Consider the following 18,519-nt stretch of genomic DNA (forward strand, 5'->3'; position numbering starts at 1 on the left):
GAGAGTGCATCTTTTTCCTTGACTATTTCTTTATTGGTATTGGTGACTTCCCTTCCCAAGCAGAGGACTGAGTGAACCTCAGTAGAGGTTTTTGGAGGTGTGGTCCATGATGGCCATGAGGGCCAGCCATGTCTCTTTGGCAGTGGGGATGATCTGGTTGGCAGGCAAGATGAAGCCGTAGCGTCCAGTGTCACGCAACTCGAAGGTTAATGAATACTTGATGCCCTGATTGTATGTCCAGTCGATGGTTCCACCACTGGCTTGGTCTGGAGTGCCACAGAAATATAACATTTAAAAAGTTGAGTGCAAACTTTATCCAAAGCTTGAACTACCAAGTACAATTGCAACTGTGGCATGGTACTGTACATGTCCCATGACTGACTATTGGACCTTCAGAGTCAATCTGTCCAACTGACTAGTGAACACGAGTGGAAAGAGAACTCACAGATTGTGTTGATGATGCTTCCGTATCGGTAGCGAGTGCCATACAGGGAAGCCAGGTCTGTGACGGCCTTCCTGGCCAGATTGTGCTGCACAAGCATAAATATAATGAACGCTGAACATAACGTACAGTAGCATAATCATAAATGATGAAGTTTGATCTCCTACCAGCTCTGCCTGGTGCTTGACAGGCGTCCTGGTGTATCCATAGGGGTAGAGGAGCATTTGCGAGTATGCGTGGATGGACACGAAGGACTTTATATTGCGGTGAGATTTGACGAAATTCACAATGGAGCTGACCTCTGACTCAGAGTGTGCCCGAGGCCCGCGGTAGGTCTCCGAGCAAGGGTTGCCACTTGCACCAGAGCCTAAGCGATGATAACGAAGGGTATTCATATATTACATTCTTTTAACCCTTTAACACCTAAACCTATTTTGGCCGAATTTGAATGCATTTGATGTTGCCTTTATATTTCAAAGAAAAAATTGTTCACAGTGGCCAAGTTGGGTCCCTTTTTTAAGGACACCTTGAACTTCATGTCCAAACTGTTGTTTTCTTCACTGACCAATTATAATCCACATTATGGACCCAAAAAGACAAAAAAATCCCAAAATATTTTTTCAAAATTTGTAATGTTGATGTCCCGCTGACAACCAAACATGCTCGACCAACCGTTATGAAGCTTGATAACAGTTATTCAACTTGTTAGGATAAACATTCAATAGAAAAAAATAAGATTGAATAGTTTTATGTTGGACAATTCAACACAAACAGCAAGTATGGTCATAGGCGTTTTTGGCCTTTACACATACTATGGTCAAAACAGGTTATATACAGTGCAAAATGGTGAGGGAAAATCATCTAACACAAAAAGGGTTTGGAGGATATCTCTTTGTGAAGTTAGGTATTATACCCATCACCTTATCTAAAGTATATACGTACATGCAATCAAGCTTCTCGAACACTCATCTTTATAAAAATTGAAAAGATTATAGTGAAGAAAAAATATATATAACATTGAAAAAAAGTATTTTCAAAATATTGACAAGTAGTTCAGTTCAATTTAAATTTTTTCTGGCATACGACCCAATAAAGTTTTTTTTTTTTTTTTTTTTTTTTTTCCTCACTCAATAAAGCTTCCGCATGAACAGGTCACGGACACGGAGCTGCGGAGCTGCGTCACACACAACGTCACACAGCCTACTCTTTAGCGCGCTGCTGTCACTTCTACTCGCCGAGACGCCGACTCATCCCAGGAAAACAACGACAAATGCGGCTCATCTTCTTCCTTGAGTTAATGAAATAATGCATTTGCTTATGCTAAATTTAGTTTTAGATTCATTCTGCACGTTTCAAAGTCGCTCGCTCAATCGAACCGGTGCACAACACCGGCCGTTGCTTGCTTCGCATGCCTCCTTTTCCTTAGTTGGCGCCTCGCTCGGAAATTTATTAAAAGTGTCCACATTCGGTTCGTCCTTCTTGACATCACAACGGTCTTGGGATCTGTAGTTTTTTTGTGCTGCTTTCGGTTTTGAAAAAGGACAAGAAATGATGGAAATATGGAGATAGATACATGGTCCATGCAGCGTTTTAATGCATATTTATGAGTGCAATAAAACTATAAAACTCAAATGACATTATCTCCCGTTTTTCTTGGTCGATTGACTTCAAATAAAAACTGGTGTGGACATCAACTTCCGCACGTTCAAATGAGACCAACCAGCGGCACGTGGGTGACGTAATTACAGCGTGACGAAGCTTCAAAGACGGCATGCATAAACGCGTCGCTGCCGACACGTTCGGTATTAAAGGGTTAAATATACTTTTCACCTCCAATTCATACAAAATATTTTCTGCCATTGAGAAGGAAGACGATATTAAAGGGACTAGCTAAATGAGAAACTAACAAAATTTAGTTTAAAAATGACTAATTATGATTGGAAGAACTGACTCACTAGCTAAATCATGATACATGGTTAGTCAAATAGTAATAATGGAAGGAACAGTCTCTGACGGTGTACTGGTACTGTATATTTGCATGACTCATGTACTGGCAGCCCGGAAACAATTCCCGTTAAGTTCTTATGTATGTTCCCTGAAAGTGACTGGTGAGCAATTCAGGCTGTAAGTCCACCTTTCGCCTAAAGTAAGCTGGGATAGGCTCCAGCACTGTATGACTCTTGACTAGGATAAGCGGTGTTGAAAATCGATGGATCAAAGGGACAATCAAGCGATCAACAGTGAAATGTATACATTAGGGCTGAACAATATAGGAAATAAAACTTACGTTGCGACTTTTTGGGGGTTTGCAATATACAAAAGGGGCTGTGTGTGTATATATATATATGTGTGTGTGTGTGTGTGTATATATATATATATGTATATATTAGGGCTGTCAAAATTATCGCGTTAACGGGCGGTAATTAATTTTTTAAGCTAATCACGTTAAAATATTTGACGCAATTAACGCTCATGCCCTGCTCAGACAGATTTAAATGACAGAGTGAAATGCCCACATGTTAATTGTGTTTTATGGAGTTTTGCCGCCCTCTGCTGGCGCTTGGGTGCGACTGATTTTATAGGCTTCAGCACCCATGAGCGGGCTGCAACAATGGCGGGCTACTAGTTTATTTTTTGATTGAAATTTTTACTAATTTTATTAAAACAAAAACATTAAGACGGGTTTTAATATAACATTTTTATAACTTGTACTAACAGCTTTTAAGAATTAGAAGTCTTTCTATCCATGGATCGCTTTAACAGAATGTTAATAATGTTAATCCCATTTTGTTAATTTATTGTTATAATAAACAAATACAGTCCCTATGTACTGTATGTTTAATGTACTGGACTGTCTCAGGAAATTAGAATACACAATATTCTAATTTTTTGAGACAGTCCTGTGTATATATACAGGACTGTCTCAGGAAATTAGAATACACAATATTCTAATTTCCTTAGACAGTCAGGAAATTAGAATATTGTGTATTCTAATTTCCTGAGACAGTCCTGTATATATACACAGGACTGTCTCAAAAAATTAGAATATTGTGTATTCTAATTTTCTGAGACAGTCCAGTATATATCCATCTTGTGTCTTATCTTTCCATTCCAACAATAATTTACAGAAAAATGTGGCATATTTTATAGATGGTTTGAATTGCGATTAATTAATTTTAAAGCTGTAATTAACTCGATTAAAAATTTTAATCGTTTGACAGCCCTAATATATATATATATATATATATATATATATATATATATATATATATATATATATATATATATATATATATATTTATATATATATATATACATACACAGTGGGGCAAATACGTATTTAGTCAACCACCAATTGTGCAAGTTCTCCTACTTGAAAATATCAGAGAGGCATGTAATTGTCAACATGGGTAAACCTCAACCATGAGAGACAATGTGGGAAAAAAAAAAAAAAAGATTTTTAAAGAATTGATTTCCAAATTAGAATGGACAATAAGTATTTGGTCACCTAAAAACAGGCAAGATTTCTGGCTGTCAAAGAGTTCTAACTTCTAACGAGGTCTAACGAGGCTCCACTCGTTACCTGTATTAATGACACGTGTTTTAACTCATGATCGGTATAAAAGACACCTGTCCACAATCTCAGTCAGTCACACTCCAAAATCCACTATGGCCAAGACCAAAGAGCTGTCGAAGGACACCAGAGACAAAATTGTAGACCTGAATCTGCAATAGGTAAAACGCTTGGTGTAAAGAAATCAACTTTGGGAGCAATTATTAGAAAATGGAAGACATACAAGACCATTGATAATCTCCCTAAATCTAGGGCTCCATGCAAGATCTCACCCCGTGGCATCAAAATAATAACAAGAACAGTGAGCAAAAATCCCAGAACCACACGGGTGGACCTAGTGAATGACCTACAGAGAGCTGGGACCACAGTAACAAAGGCTACTATCAGTAACACAATGTGCCGCCAGGGACTCAAATCCTGCACTGCCAGACGTGTCCCCCGCTGAAGAAAGTACACGTCCAGGCCCGTCTGCGGTTAGCTAGAGAGCATTTGGATGATCCAGAAGAGGACTGGGAGAATGTGTTATGGTCGGATGAAACCAAAATAGAACTTTTTGGTAGAAACACAGGTTCTTGTGTTTGGAGGAGAAAGAATACTGAATTGCATCTGAAGAACACCATACCCACTGTGAAGCATGGAAGTGGAAACATCATGCTTTGGGGCTTTTTTTCTGCAAAGGGACCAGGACGACTGATCTGTGTAAAGGAAAGAATGAATGGAACCATGTATCGAGAGATTTTGAGTGAAAATCTCCTTCCATCAGCAAGAGCACTGAAGATGAAATGTGGCTGGGTCTTTCAACATGACAATGATCCCAAACACACAGCTACACAGCTAGGGCAACAAAGGAGTGGCTTCGTAAGAAGCATTTGAAGGTCCTGGAGTGGCCTAGCCAGTCTCCAGATCTCAACCCCATAGAAAATCTGTGAAGGGAGTTGAAAGTCCGTGTTGCCCAACTACAACCCCATAACATCACTGCTCTAGAGGAGCTCTGCATGGAGGAATGGGCCAAAATACCAGCAACAGTGTGTGAAAAGACTGAAGAGTTACAGAAAACGTTTGGCCTCCGTTATTGCCGACAAAGGGTATGAACCATGATTACATTGTGTTCATATAATACCGTTTAATCCAGGCTAAGGGGGTTAATTATGAAGATCGCTGTATATAAACGGGATCCAGGAGGCCATGTCTCTGTACACTTGCTGCTTTCATGAAGCAAAACAAAAGTTGGCGTGTTCAAAATAAAACATGAAAAACAATCCCATATCCTACAATGAGACTATTGTGCATATGCACATTGCGATGACAATGTTTAAATGATGTATTGTGCAGGCCTAGTATACATACAGTCAATATTTAGATATTTTATATTTTGTTTTTTTAGACATTTGGAATAAGCCACTAAGATGATGGATGCGTATAAGAAAACTGTTGTGCTAAAATACTGAAAGAAGAAAGAACCAGCCAACAAACTGACTAAAAGTGTGTCTAACATAAGAGTTGATTTGTCGGCTAAAACTGTAACAGTTGCCACAAGCCTACGTTTGTTATGCAGAGGCGTTACCTCCAAAACCAGCGTCCCAGTTCCTGTTGGGATCCACTCCCACACAGCGGGATCCAGGATTGGGCTTCCTGGTCTTACGCCACATCCGATTCTGAAAGCATTAGATCCAATATTAACTCATTCACTGCCATTGGCAGTGTTAGAAATCAATGCCATTGTAACAGGGATGGCTGGCATAGAATGATCATATTTAACTGCCATTGCCAACACAAGACATCCAATCCAATTTGACTGGGGGACTCCCAGCCCTGTTAGTCAAAATGGAATGGATGTCTAGCGCCATCAAAGGCAGCCAATGAGTTCAACAATTTTTGGAGTGTAGTTGGTAATATTCAAAACGTTTCTGTGTTGGAATGTGGACACACTGTAGTATGTGTGTAGTAGAAGCCATCAGGGTTGGTAACGATCTCCAAGAAGATGTCCATCTTGTTGAGGATGGCAGTGAGGACAGGATCGCGGCCGTAGTCATTGACGATCTGAAAACAATGCATCCGTGAAAAAACATAGCTAAAAATGATGCACACGAAAGCTGAGAGTCTTCAGTTCACCTTTTTGGCGAACCAGGTGCCGCTAGCCTGAGTGACCCATTCACGGGAGTGGATGCCAGTGTCAAGCCAAATAGCAGGACGGTTGTTTCCACCTGTGCTGAACTACGATCAATAAACAAGTGTTGGGTTGAATGTTGTCAGAAAATGCTCATAAGATCACAAATACCTTACTTACTACATTAACAAATGAACAATAAATGGAGGGACCTTATGACTAGGTAAGGGCTAAATAAGCAAAAGTACGTCTGAAAAACATTTCAAATGAACAGACGCACAAGATAAAAAAAGTGACTGATAAACCAGTGAACCAAAACAACAAATTAACAGACCACATTTTATTGCTCATATGTCACAAAATCATTTTTTCGTGCCTGATTCGCGTACTCTCTAGATGACACCTTGCCAAAAGCAAGATTCACCAACTAAAGCTACAATAACATTCAATAAGACAACCTAAATAACAAACATTGTAATCCTGATACAAGGTTAATGCACAGGGAGACAGCCCTATCTTGCATGATTACATTGAGAACATTGAGTTAAGCAAACAACTAACTCACAGCACAAACAAAGGAACAATAAATAAAGTGAACAAACTAACTACCTGAAATCAAAGTACGATTAAAACGATTTCAAATGAAAAGAAGAAAAACATGACCGAATGAATAACTGGCCAATTTGGTAACATCTATTACATATGAACAAGACGTACTAAAACTACAATGACAATCAGTCAAACTGAATAAAAAATGTACTAATTCTAAAACTTGCCTCCCTGCCTGCATTATTACCTTCAACACGTTGAGTGGACGTTTTTCGTAGCTTTGACCAATTACTAGCTTGCTGACCAGTCCGGGATTCTCGGCCACCAGCATGTCTTGGAACCTGTATATCTAAACCATCACATTCGTAAGGTTAATACAACACTAAGTTAATCATCTCTAACAAGTGAAAAACGGTAATTATTGACACCTCGCTGATGGAATGGTATCTGGAGAAATCAAAGCTATCGGTATTTCTGGGCTCAGCTTCACGGGCAAATGAGTCCATCTCCTCCTGCTCCTCATCCAGGATCACCTGAGGAACAAGAACAAATAGCACGTCAGACATAACAACACCAAACAATAAATAAGCAATTCATCAAATGAGTATCCAACTAAAGAATGAACAAACAAGTGACAAACTAACTAAGGAAAGGTCAGTCTGACCTGCAGGTCTTCAATCATGATTGAGTATTTAATGTCGTTGCTCTCTAGAAAAAGTTTGACAGCCTCCAGACTTCCTAGGGGAACTCTGATGTCCACGTAAGTGTCTACATCTCTGGCCTTCTTCCAGAAGTCCAGCTGAAAAGCACACGCACAAATACCCACAGACAGATCATTTATACAAATAGAAATTTTATGTTCCTGTTTGGGGACGCTGGCTCACCTCGTACTCCTCCATGTCCTCCATTTGCTTCAGAAGAGACAGTTGCGCTTCATCCTTTGCCACCATGCGGAGAACCTGATGTCTTTGAGCACCCAACACAGTGGTTTGTAAGATAAATGTATGTGAATTTAAATCAAGTTTATCCAAACAGTGATTTAACAACACCCCAGCTGTAGCAATTGCTTTCTAGAATATGATTACATAGGATGATTTGAATTAGAAGAAAACAAATTAACAAGCATGCAAAGGAAAAGCCAGTCTTTAAACGCAACATTCAGTTTTCAAATTTTTAAGTAAGAGTAGTAAGCATCTAATGCTTGTCAATAAAACATTTTTTTTCTTTTTTACACACCATAAAAAGGAATGTTCAGTTGTGTTCGTGATTATTCAATCCCCACTGCCGTATAATGCTGTAGCAAATCAGAATATCATCTCAATCATAAAAGTGTAATATAGACAAATGTAATCGTCGATTTTAGATTTTATTTGATCAGTTTGTGAAAAAGATTTTTGTTTTAATTATAATGTCAAACTACAACATTTACGTGCACAGCATGAACTTCAATAAAACACACAAAGATTTTTCAACTTTATTAACTTTATATTTTTTTTAACACTACACACACTCAACTACACAACCTTATATCTTTTAAGAAAACATGCTCACTTGGTAACCAGGGGAAGAACCTCAGTAAATGAGCACAGAAACGTACCATAAAAGGCATACGCAGCGTTTAAGGGGGGCAAGGGGGGTATGACCCCCCTAGTGGCCGAAAAGTATCATTGCATGTAATTGACTTTCCCATATGATTTTAAAATTAAGAATTTTCTGGTAAAATGTTGTCTATAAAAGTTGTAAAGCAATAAAACAAACAACAAAAATGAAATAAATGAACAAAAAAATATTTTTATGATGGGTCAAAATTATTTTTTGAACAGATCATGTGACTAGCACCTTAGACGATCATTTGCTTTACTTAGCCAAAAACCACCTGAGGACCGACGAGGCATGATGGATTTACGTAATTTTTTCAAACCTAAGCTTTCAAAGGCGACAACAACTACTGAGTAAGAACCAAGGATTGAAATTGTGGACCATGAAACGCCAGAGAGCACCACCAAAATGGTGAGCAGAGCTTCGATTTACCCACTAAAATCGCTAATTTTATAACAGATATTCTTGGGGATAATTATAGCTGTCCTGAACAGTCTGATTTAGAATTCCCCTCAAAAAAGCAAAAAAAAAAAAAAAAAAAAACAAACAAAAAAAAAAACGCTTGTTTTCAACTTATTATTATAAATATTCCTGTAAGTTAATTTTGTTGTTGACACTGCGTTTAGGGATCATCAACATGTTTTGATAAACTATGATACTATGATAAAAAGGCTTTAATTGTCAAAATTATTTCTCACAATTAACTCACTGGTTACCACTGCAATGAACAGTCAGGCCTTATAAACTGGGACGGGTGGCAGTAACATCATGTTTCAGTGCCATTGACGGCAATAGACGTCCAATCTATTTGGACTCATTTGAACTAGGAGGACAGGAAGTGATTATTACCTTTGTACAAAGGACAGAAAAAGAAGGTCCAATAGAGTCTATACTTCAAATAGACGAGATTTTCTGCACCACTATCGGGTTTTTCTCTGCATGTGCTTGAACCTTATCTTGTTAATGACACCACAGCACACACTTCGGCAACTAAATGTCATGCCTTGTGCTGAGTTTTGTTAAGATTTTGCACTATGGTAAATAGTGTTATACTTGTATAGCGCTTTTCCACCTTTCAAGGCCCTCAAAGCGCTTTACACTATCTCCCCATCCACCTACTGGTGACGCAGCACCAGGAGCAATGTGGGGTTCAGTATCTTGCTCAAGGATACTTAGGCGAGTTCATCAGGGCAGGGAATTGAACCCACAACTTCTGGGTTGGGGGACAACTACTCTACCACTGAGTGTCTACCACCACTAGGGTGTCTGGTCATTGTGATTACCAGTGTTGCTAATCTTACTTTAAAAAAGTAAATAATTACAGTAACAAATTACTTCTCCCAAAAAGTAATTGAGTTAGTAACTCAGTTACCTGAATGTAAGAGTAATTAGTTACTTGTTACTTTTCATGCTTTTTTTTTTTTTTTTTTAATTCCCCAAAAAATATAGGTCACACTATATGAAGTTCAAACGGGTTTTTGGCCCAATTGGCCCCAGCACAATTCTTTACTCTAAACTTAACTAGACAAAGGGGTATTGCAGAGATTGCTAGATAGTAACCTTTGCTATGTTTGGAAGTCATCTAATGTTGTGAATCAACCGTTAATGTAGTTAAAATTGCTCCCGTTGTTGCATTAGTTCCCTTCTGTTTAGTTTTAAAACTGTTTCATCATTTAAAGATAGATTCAAGTCAAGGTTTTGCTGATTTATGAGTATTTTTGATAAAAAGTTAACTTAGGTTCACTTGGAAGGTTCTGTACAACAGAGCCTTCCTGAGAAGTCTACTGCTTTAAGAGGGATGCTGTTTACTAACGCCGGCGAGTCTATCATTTCGAATCTAGTTCTCTATACATGTGATATCTATCGTAGCATCATGTTGGTGTAGTTTGTAGGCTATCGGCTACAGTCAGGTATTATTGGAGTCACCTAGCATCACGTTTGCAGCGGCGTCACAACTCCCTATCCTCCTTCCCACTCCCGCTCTGCTTTCTCGGTGAGTCCGTGTCTCTCAATTTTCTCGTGTCACTCAACCAACGTAGTAACGCACGCCTTTACATCCTCAATAACGGTAACGGCGTTGCAAAGATGAGAAAAGTAATTAATTACATTACTCACTACTGAAAAAAATAACGCCGTCAGTAACACCATCATACTCTAACGCTGTTATTAACAACACTGGTGATGACCTATTGATTTCACCCGTTGTTTTTTGTCTGTTCCATGTGTCTCATTGTCACGTTACCCCATGTCTGTATTAAAGTTCCCCATGTGCTGTCTATTTGTATGTCCAAGCCCTCGTGTTCAGATTCTCGTAAAAAGTAATTTTTGATACCTTTTCGTTTGATCCCGGGCCTTTTGTTTGAATTTTGTATTTTTGTTAACTGTTATTAAAACATTTTGAGTTCCCACACATCCTGATTTGCCCTGCCTTTTGTTTTCCCTGCGTTTGGGTCCACCCCGTCCCTGAAACCCGGACACTAAAACGTTTGAATAGAACAACATGCACTTTGTAATTATGTAAAGAGCCTGATGTCTTTTAGGACAATACTTTCACAACTTTTAACACATCAGGAAAGATCATTTCACATGTGTGTGTAACTTCTTCTTTTGGCATACAGTGTCAAAATACATTCAGTGGCCATTTAGTTATTCATTTTGCTATATACAGGGGTGAAAGTGGCTAGAATTTCTTGCCGAAACGGGGGGCTGGGGGGGTGGACCCTCCTAAAACCACCGAAATGCTAAAACTGCTTTTGGCACAGTTACAAATATAACACACAATAAAACAACAGGTTTCACAGTGGTTTGCACGTTCCCCTCACAGTTCTGAGATCAACAAGTGTTCAATCACGGGCTCCAACCTTCCAATGTGGAGTTTGCATGTTCTCACCACGCCTGTGTTGGTTTTCTCCTGGTGTGCTTGAAAGCAGGGCTAAACTAAACAGGAAACAGCTGGAAATAGCTAAATTAAACTGAAAACTTTTCCAAATAAATATATATTTATATATGTATACTAAAACGATGTATGAATGTTAACTAAGGAATACTTGTTATCAAATAAATAATTTGGAAAAAAAGAGAAGGCGCTGTATGGTCATTGCAGAGCCAGAGCGTGCCATGCGCCCTCTTTTTAATATTCACCTCTGCAAGACGGTAAAACCGCGTCTCTTTATTTATATTTAGCCAACTTTTCCAGCGTTATTTCGTTGTGTAAATGTATTTATAATGATCATAAAAATATGTAGACTATTTCAACATTAAGAAAAGTTGCGTTTATTCTCTGCCAACTGAGAATTCGTTACAAAAGACAGGTGTTTATGCATAGGCATTGTCGCCAAATGTGATCACACAAAATGCAACCAGTTCGTTTTTCCAAGCAGCAAGCAGTTCTTTGTCCATGTCTGACTGGCGCATCCCTTCCCTCTCCTTCTCCTGAGTCCTCACAAATAATACATAGAATTTTGAGGTTTTTATCGGGCTCGGGCCTAAAAATAAAATATAACATTTGTTTTTTTTCCGGGCTCAGGCCTTCAAATAAAACATAAAATTTTGGGGGGGGTTTTCGGGCTCGGGCCTGCAAATCCGGTTAATTGAATGGGCTCGGGCCGGGTCGGGCTACAATACCTGCGGACCCGGGTCGGGTCGGGCTGGATTTTTCAGCCCCGATCTTACCTCTTGATAACCTTAAATTGATTGCAGTTACATGTCGGGAACGCTCCCTTCGGAACAAAACATGTCACGATTTGACCAACATTGTGACAACCAATGCTGACCAAAAATGATGTCCAGGTTATAAAATTGCGCCAACAGCCCTCCACGCACAGAGAGCGCCAGTAGGCAACACGGGACAAGTCCGTGAAAGCGTCCAATCTGCTTCATTCTAGAGACATCTTTTCATGTAAAAATAATGACGAGAGTAGATCCCGCGTCACCTGTGGCCTATACTACGAAGTAATCCAGTTTACCAGCGGGTAACCAGAGTTGACAAAACCTGGTTGTCTAGTTTGTGGTAAGTCGGTGCTACGACGCTGATTATGAGGTTGATTAGTCGAACCTGTGTCAACCCAGTCAGAGTTACTGCGCGTTCACATAAAAGGGGGCGGAGACCAGAGTCAAACACTACTTGTGACGATGGCACGGGCACGTTACTTCACGGAGGAGGAATGCGCGATGATCATGCGGCGTTATGAGGAATTAAAATCCAGCCTCACCGTGAAATTGAACACCGTTTCAGCGAGTAGAGCGCGACGGGTCTGTTGACCGCGAATTTACAGATCGTGTGATTTGTGAATGCGTCAATATGCCAGTTTACTTATGTCCATGCAAAGAAATAAAGCCTGCTGTCAGGATAATAAAATAAGATTTGGTACGTTAACAGTAAGAAATAATTTATCGCGCATCACCACATGAAGCAGGATAATTGTATGTTTAGTCCCATTGACTGTATGAATACGTATGTCCTTTTTTTTTTTTTTTCCTTAGTTTGGGCCTAAAAAATCAAGCCCGACCCGACCCGAGCCCGATCAATTAACTTGATTTGCAGGCCCGAGCCCGACCCAACCCCTCCCCTCCAAAATTTTATGTTATCTTTGTGAGGATTCAGGAGAAGAAGGAAATGCGGGGATGCCATGCGTTGTTGCGTGAATTAAAGCCCGTCTTTTGCAACGAATTTTCACAGTTAAACAAGACTGTAAGATGAGTATTCAATAAACATTTATATGTTTTATATTTGTGCGTCTGTCCTATCAGTGGATTTGACATTTAATTTAATCTCTTCGAGTTGGCAGTTTTCTCAATGTTTAAATAGTCTACATATTTCTATGATTATTATTAACTCATTTACACAACGAAATAACGCAGGAAAAGTCCGTTAAATATATTTCTTGTATATGAGAGCAAAGCTCTGCATTCGTTTACATTCAGCAATTTCAACGATCAATTTGAAGCGTTTCCATACCCCACTTCGAATCGCACGGCATACAGTGTTCTTACACAGATATTCAGCATCACCATTGGAATGCATATATTGTCCCTGGCGAAAGAGCGCATGGAGAGGCACACAATCTGCCCGTTTGTGAGGGCCTGACTTCGGCGGGTTACATTATAGTGACGTCCGCCTCGATCAGTTGGCACAGGTAAAGAATTCCCTCAGCTGAAAATCTACATCTTTCATGGAGAACATCTTCCGGGTACGCCAGCGGATTCTGGCGGTCTCCAAAAACCCGTGCACTCCGAAGAGAGCCCCTCACAATCCGCGCGCCAATGTCGTATGGGTCGTCCAGGTACGCTGTCATTGTCAGCTTAATTATAGCGTGGTTAATTAGAATTCTGGGGTTAAGCAAGATCTAACTCTGAGACAACCAGGTTTGGCGTGTGGCGTGTGTTGCCATGGCAACACTTCTCGGTTCCAACATATCCACCTTTCGTAGTCTCGCTTAGCTGCGAACTTAGGTCGCACGTGATGAAGTTACTCTCGAAGTTACCCTGCTAAGCCAGAAAACTGGCTTCGTAGTATAGGCCACTGATACGGGAATTTCCCTGGATATATGTGTGAAAAGGGCTACAGGCAACGCGACTTGTCAGATCGAGATGTTGGGAAGAACTATGTAGAATAAATGAATAATAAAAATCAGTGAAAACGGACGACGCTAAACATTATTATTATTATTAGGCTTGTTGTTAACACTTGTGGATGTAAATCTGACGTTAGTAGATTGTTCTTATTGGTGATGCGTGTGTGGCAGCGTGGCAGTTTTTTTTAATTCTTTTTTGATTTATTATAATTTTTTAATGGGTTTTGACAGTTGCCGTAATATTCTCGGGATCAAAGCACCGTATGCCGGATCGGCGTTCCACCATCGTATTTCATGGCAGAACGCCGATCCGGTGCGTTCCGGCTCACTTTCACCCCTGGCTATATACAATAAAAAGCGTATGGGACACACAAATGTAGAGGTAAGGGTGCTAGGGCCTTGGGGAAAACCTTATGGCAGTAAGCACCCCAGGGGAACAGTTAAAAAGAGAGCTACCAGCAAGGGGCGCTGACTCACTTTTTTTTTGAGGCAAGCCTATGATCAGGAGCAATTCACCACAGGTGCGCTAGCTAGGACGCCAAAGACTGCTGCGTGTGGCGTTCGGTGGATCTATACTCACTATAAACATAGCAGAAGGTAATATTTTCTTTTATTTGAAATTGTTGTCAGTTATTATTAACTTAATCTGGGCATTCAATTTTAGCATCCAGGCACCTGTTTGGCCTCATCCGGAAAGTGTGTGTCCTCAATTCTTCAAGGAGGTATTTAAGCAATGTATTTTAATTGTTTGTGTACATGCCTTAATGATGTTTTCTGCTTAATCTAATAGGACCCTGGCATGTGTCACTGTTTTTCCCCTTTCTAATTAGTATTTTAAGAGTTTATGGTTTTTTATTTTTACGTACATAGTCAATGGGATTGTGCACTTTACAGGGTTTGTGGAGCTGGCTTTTGCAGTGTTTTTAACCTAAGTGGCTTATAGGATTGCGGTGTTTTCAAGTGTTGCTTTAAATTTGCCACTGATTATTAAAATGGTTTGTTATTAAATTATACCAGCCCCATTTAGGAGGATTTTCAGCCCATGCACTTTCCTGTTCTTGTCTGTTTTTTTTCCCTATATTTAAAATATATTGTTTTGATCCAGTCCTAGCCTCTTGTTCAGTTTATTCGGAACACACCTGCATGTATTATGTTGTTGTGCCATTTCTGGCCACTACAAAAATATGGTATTCTTTTTTCCACTTTTTGTCTGAAAAACGTAATCATTTTATTTTTATGTTTAGCAACGCAAATATAAAAAAAACCCCTATAGATTCTGTACCTTTTGTGTACAGTTCAACATAGGCTCTACTGCTTAGCATATTATTTACGTAAAAATATATTTAGAAGAATTACGTATAATTGAAGATCAACTCACCCTTCAAACGTTTCGTTGCCGAACGCGGCAACCAGCAGCGCGGCCAAGACGAGCAAGACCCTCATCATGACAGAATTCAAGATCCTGGCCGGAATCCCTGGCTCACCCCTTTATGGATCCACCAGGGGAGGGTCAATGTCACCTTACTCAAGGGCAGGGAGGTGTGTCAGCAGCTGCTCCAATTCGCACGCCGGATGCCACCTGCAACACTGATGTCCAGCCTCTGCTGGTGTTGAAAGTTGCCCCACTTCTGACTGCTAGCTAGGGGAAAACAACAAACTTTACAGAACACGCAAGACTCAAATACTTCACCTTATAACAGAGTAGAAATGGTTTGGGAGAAAAAAAAATCAATGTATAAAACTACTTAAGAGTAAAAAAGTTATATGTGTGATACTATGATATTATGCTAATTACAAACAAATATCTTAAATACCTAATGTATGTGTCAACAATCATTTTGTAATTGTGGCTGGGCAGGACTAGCAATAGCAAAACAAAAAGGATGTGTTTCATAATGTGGTCTGCCAGTCGTTACAATTCACTGTGGTGATATAATTTCATAGAATGGCATCTTTTGAAGAAAAATCATTTTTTTTACAATTGCAATATCATAAAGTCTGTTGTATTCAAATAAAATTTGAAAGGTCAAATGAGAAAAAGGATGTCTACAGTTGGCTTCCCTCTCTTGTGTCAGAGTTCAATAAAAATAAATGAATAAATAAATAAATAAGCATACTGTTTTGAGCGAGCAGGTGATCCTCTGACACAGACTTGAGCATCATAACATTGTCCTGCACAAAATGTCCAAATATTGGACAGTCTTTCGACTATGCTGCATTTATTTTACTTTAGGAAGAAAAACATTTTGCATTTTTCACAAGTTGTAAGCAGCTTTGTCTTTCGTAGGGCTGCTGATAGCCAAGTAAGAACACACAGGTGATACAGTAAAAACACCTGCTACAGTCACACAGGCACACACACATCGATGCTGGTACATACCTGCTTACTGAAGATGTCTGAAGACTTATTTGCCTTCTTGTTACAGTGAGACTGCATTCTCACACAGAACTTCCTTTTTTTGTTCAACCCTTAAAGATTGCTGCATGTGTGTTGTTAGTTGCAAAACAGTTTAAATGTACAGCACTCCTAAGGTGAAGTGAAAGGAGGAAAAACTTCTCGCAAACTTTGTTCTCAACTAAGATTTAATAAAAACAAAGGGAAAAAATGGTGGGAACTAGTCATAAATTAAATTGTTGTGGGATGTGTGCCACTCCACAACTGCTCACATTAACAACGATATTGTCTGCCTGATCACAGTTACAACATTGGAAAGGTAAAAGTTCAAAGTATTCAACACATACAGTCTAAGGTCTTCCTGTGTGGAGTTTGCATGTTCTCCCTGTGCCTGCATGGGTTTTCTCCGGGTAATCCGGCTTCCTTCTACAGTACATCCCAAAAAACATGCGTAGTAGGCCGCAGTGAAAGTGGCTGGAATTTCTCCCTGACATAAAGGTCGCCACGGAGCCAGATTTTTTTTTTTTTTTTTTCTTTGAGGGAGGAGGGGGAGGTAAACTTCCTAAAACTACAGAAATGCAAAGAAAACTGCTTTTGGTAGTTACACCGATAACATGAAAACAACAGGTTTTACACATGCATTAGGCTACTGCATTATACTTGCTGTAACAACGCATACATAGAAACTGATTTTCTTTCAAAATTGTACTTTTTCAATAATGTGCAATATATATATATATATATATATATATATAGCGTAAAACACTCAGGTGACTTGTAGTTCCGCTCTGAGACCCCAATTTGGCCGAATTTCAAAATTTTCCGATATGCAAGTGTGATCATTGGAATGCTTGAAATCTCAATTTTTTGGGGGGAAGAAAATTTTTGAACAGGAGGGCATTTGAAAAAAAAAAAAAAAAATTAAACAGCAAAACCCTATCTGGAGGTGAGAGTAGGCGAGAGCAGAATTACATATGCCATGACTTTAACGAGATATTATCGCGTACTTACCTTGTTTCGATCCAAAAACTCCATGTAGCATGTATCACTGAGTGCCAAGACACAGCTGTGAATGGCCACAGCTGGGTTTTGGGGGATTTCATGGGTAAAACATGGTAATATAACAAGGGTCACGATGCAGAAATCGCAGACATCAAGGAGTGGTCGAGATTTTCTTTTTCATATATTTACCCTTTTAAACGTTTTTTTCAATTTTTGTTTTTTTGGATGGATTATCATCTAACATATCGGAGAAAATGCGACAGTAACAAAAAAAATTCAATTAAGCAATAGTTATGAGGTAGATATCTGTGACTTTTTTACAGACGCCATTTTTTTCATTCATTCATTCATTTTCCATTTGTTTAAAAGTTTAAAATATGCGAGTGAATAATTTCTTTAAAGTCGTATTTTTAAAAAAAACACCTAAATATTAGACATCAATTAATGACAAAACAACAAAACTAAAAATGACAGACATTTTGAATAACTAATTAATTACCTACGTTTTATGGCTGGGTTTAAACAAAAGCGGTTGCGCGACGTCTGTAAACCGGGATTTCCAGGGTAAAACGGACATATTAAAAATAGTTTGGGGGCTTAATGCGCCATGAATCTGCTATGGTAGCATATAGACGTATTGTTCTATCAAATATAACAGTTGTTTTGGCTTAAAATACAGCAGTTTCTTTTAAAGAGGAGTGCAAGAGCAGAAACTGCTTTTTCAGTTTTGTCCGTTTTCCGCCATATACGTGTGTGTATATATATATATATATATATATGTATAGTAACATACATTAACAAAAGTAAAAATGACTTATGCACAGTGAAATGGAATATATTTTGAAGATTATATGGAAATAAATAAGCAGCCTAACATGGGTAAATGAACAAAAATAACTCCAAAATGCACAAAAACTATATTGCTAAGTGTATCACATTTGAGACAAGCATTTCTGCACCTCATTGCAGTTAAAAAAATGTTTAAAACCTTATTACTAAATTGAGATTTAACATAATATTTGTATTACCACAAGAACTGCACGTAATGCTTAATGTATCATTTATCATACAATTAGAGAACTCACACACACACCTATATATACATACATGCATATAAATTAGTTTTAAAAAATGTTCCAAAAAATCTATGTTTAAGGACCACAAAAAGCTTTCAAATTAAAAAGATTTAAAAAAAAAAAAACAGAATTTTCTATTATATCAGGCATCATAGGGTTACCATGACAGATGTTCTGAGCCTCCCCTTCAGAGAAAATAAAA

At 38.8% G+C, this 18,519-nt stretch overlaps 1 protein-coding gene and 1 long non-coding RNA gene across 5 annotated transcripts; one reads left to right on the forward strand and one right to left on the reverse strand.

Moving 5' to 3' along the window:
• Window positions 1-11: 11 nt before the first annotated feature.
• On the reverse strand, window positions 12-16,264 carry LOC130915960 (carboxypeptidase A1-like). 4 transcript variants are annotated; one of them, XM_057836251.1, is made up of 12 exons: window positions 16,225-16,264; window positions 15,223-15,483; window positions 7,557-7,638; window positions 7,337-7,471; window positions 7,101-7,205; window positions 6,920-7,021; window positions 6,129-6,230; window positions 5,946-6,056; window positions 5,581-5,671; window positions 610-809; window positions 446-530; window positions 12-266 (listed from the first exon to the last, which is right to left on the reverse strand). In XM_057836251.1, exons 2-12 carry the CDS (start codon window positions 15,288-15,290, stop codon window positions 79-81), a joined length of 1,269 nt encoding a protein of 422 aa, XP_057692234.1. In that variant the 5' UTR covers window positions 15,291-15,483; window positions 16,225-16,264; the 3' UTR covers window positions 12-78. The 4 variants fall into 4 exon arrangements, with proteins under 4 accessions (XP_057692234.1, XP_057692237.1, XP_057692235.1 ...); XM_057836254.1 differs by having other exon boundaries at window positions 15,223-15,479; window positions 16,225-16,241; XM_057836252.1 differs by lacking the exon at window positions 16,225-16,264 and adding an exon at window positions 15,962-16,091.
• On the forward strand, window positions 14,321-16,072 carry LOC130915963 (uncharacterized). Its single transcript, XR_009063200.1, has 3 exons — window positions 14,321-14,441; window positions 14,509-14,566; window positions 15,258-16,072. It is a non-coding gene; the product is annotated as an uncharacterized LOC130915963 (long non-coding RNA).
• Window positions 16,265-18,519: the final 2,255 nt, after the last annotated feature.

Source organism: Corythoichthys intestinalis, chromosome 5 (genome assembly GCF_030265065.1).
Source record: "Corythoichthys intestinalis isolate RoL2023-P3 chromosome 5, ASM3026506v1, whole genome shotgun sequence".
Lineage (NCBI taxonomy): Eukaryota > Metazoa > Chordata > Actinopteri > Syngnathiformes > Syngnathidae > Corythoichthys > Corythoichthys intestinalis.

Coding starts and splice junctions, on each gene's coding strand:
- LOC130915960 (XM_057836251.1), bottom strand. CDS start 15,290: ATGATGAGGGTCTTGCTCGTCTTGGCCGCGCTGCTGGTTGCCGCGTTC. Junction 7,472..7,556: donor AGGACATGGAGGAGTACGAG/GTGAGCCAGCGT, acceptor TGTGCTTTTCAG/CTGGACTTCTGGAAGAAGGC. Junction 7,206..7,336: donor TCATGATTGAAGACCTGCAG/GTCAGACTGACC, acceptor CTTGTTCCTCAG/GTGATCCTGGATGAGGAGCA.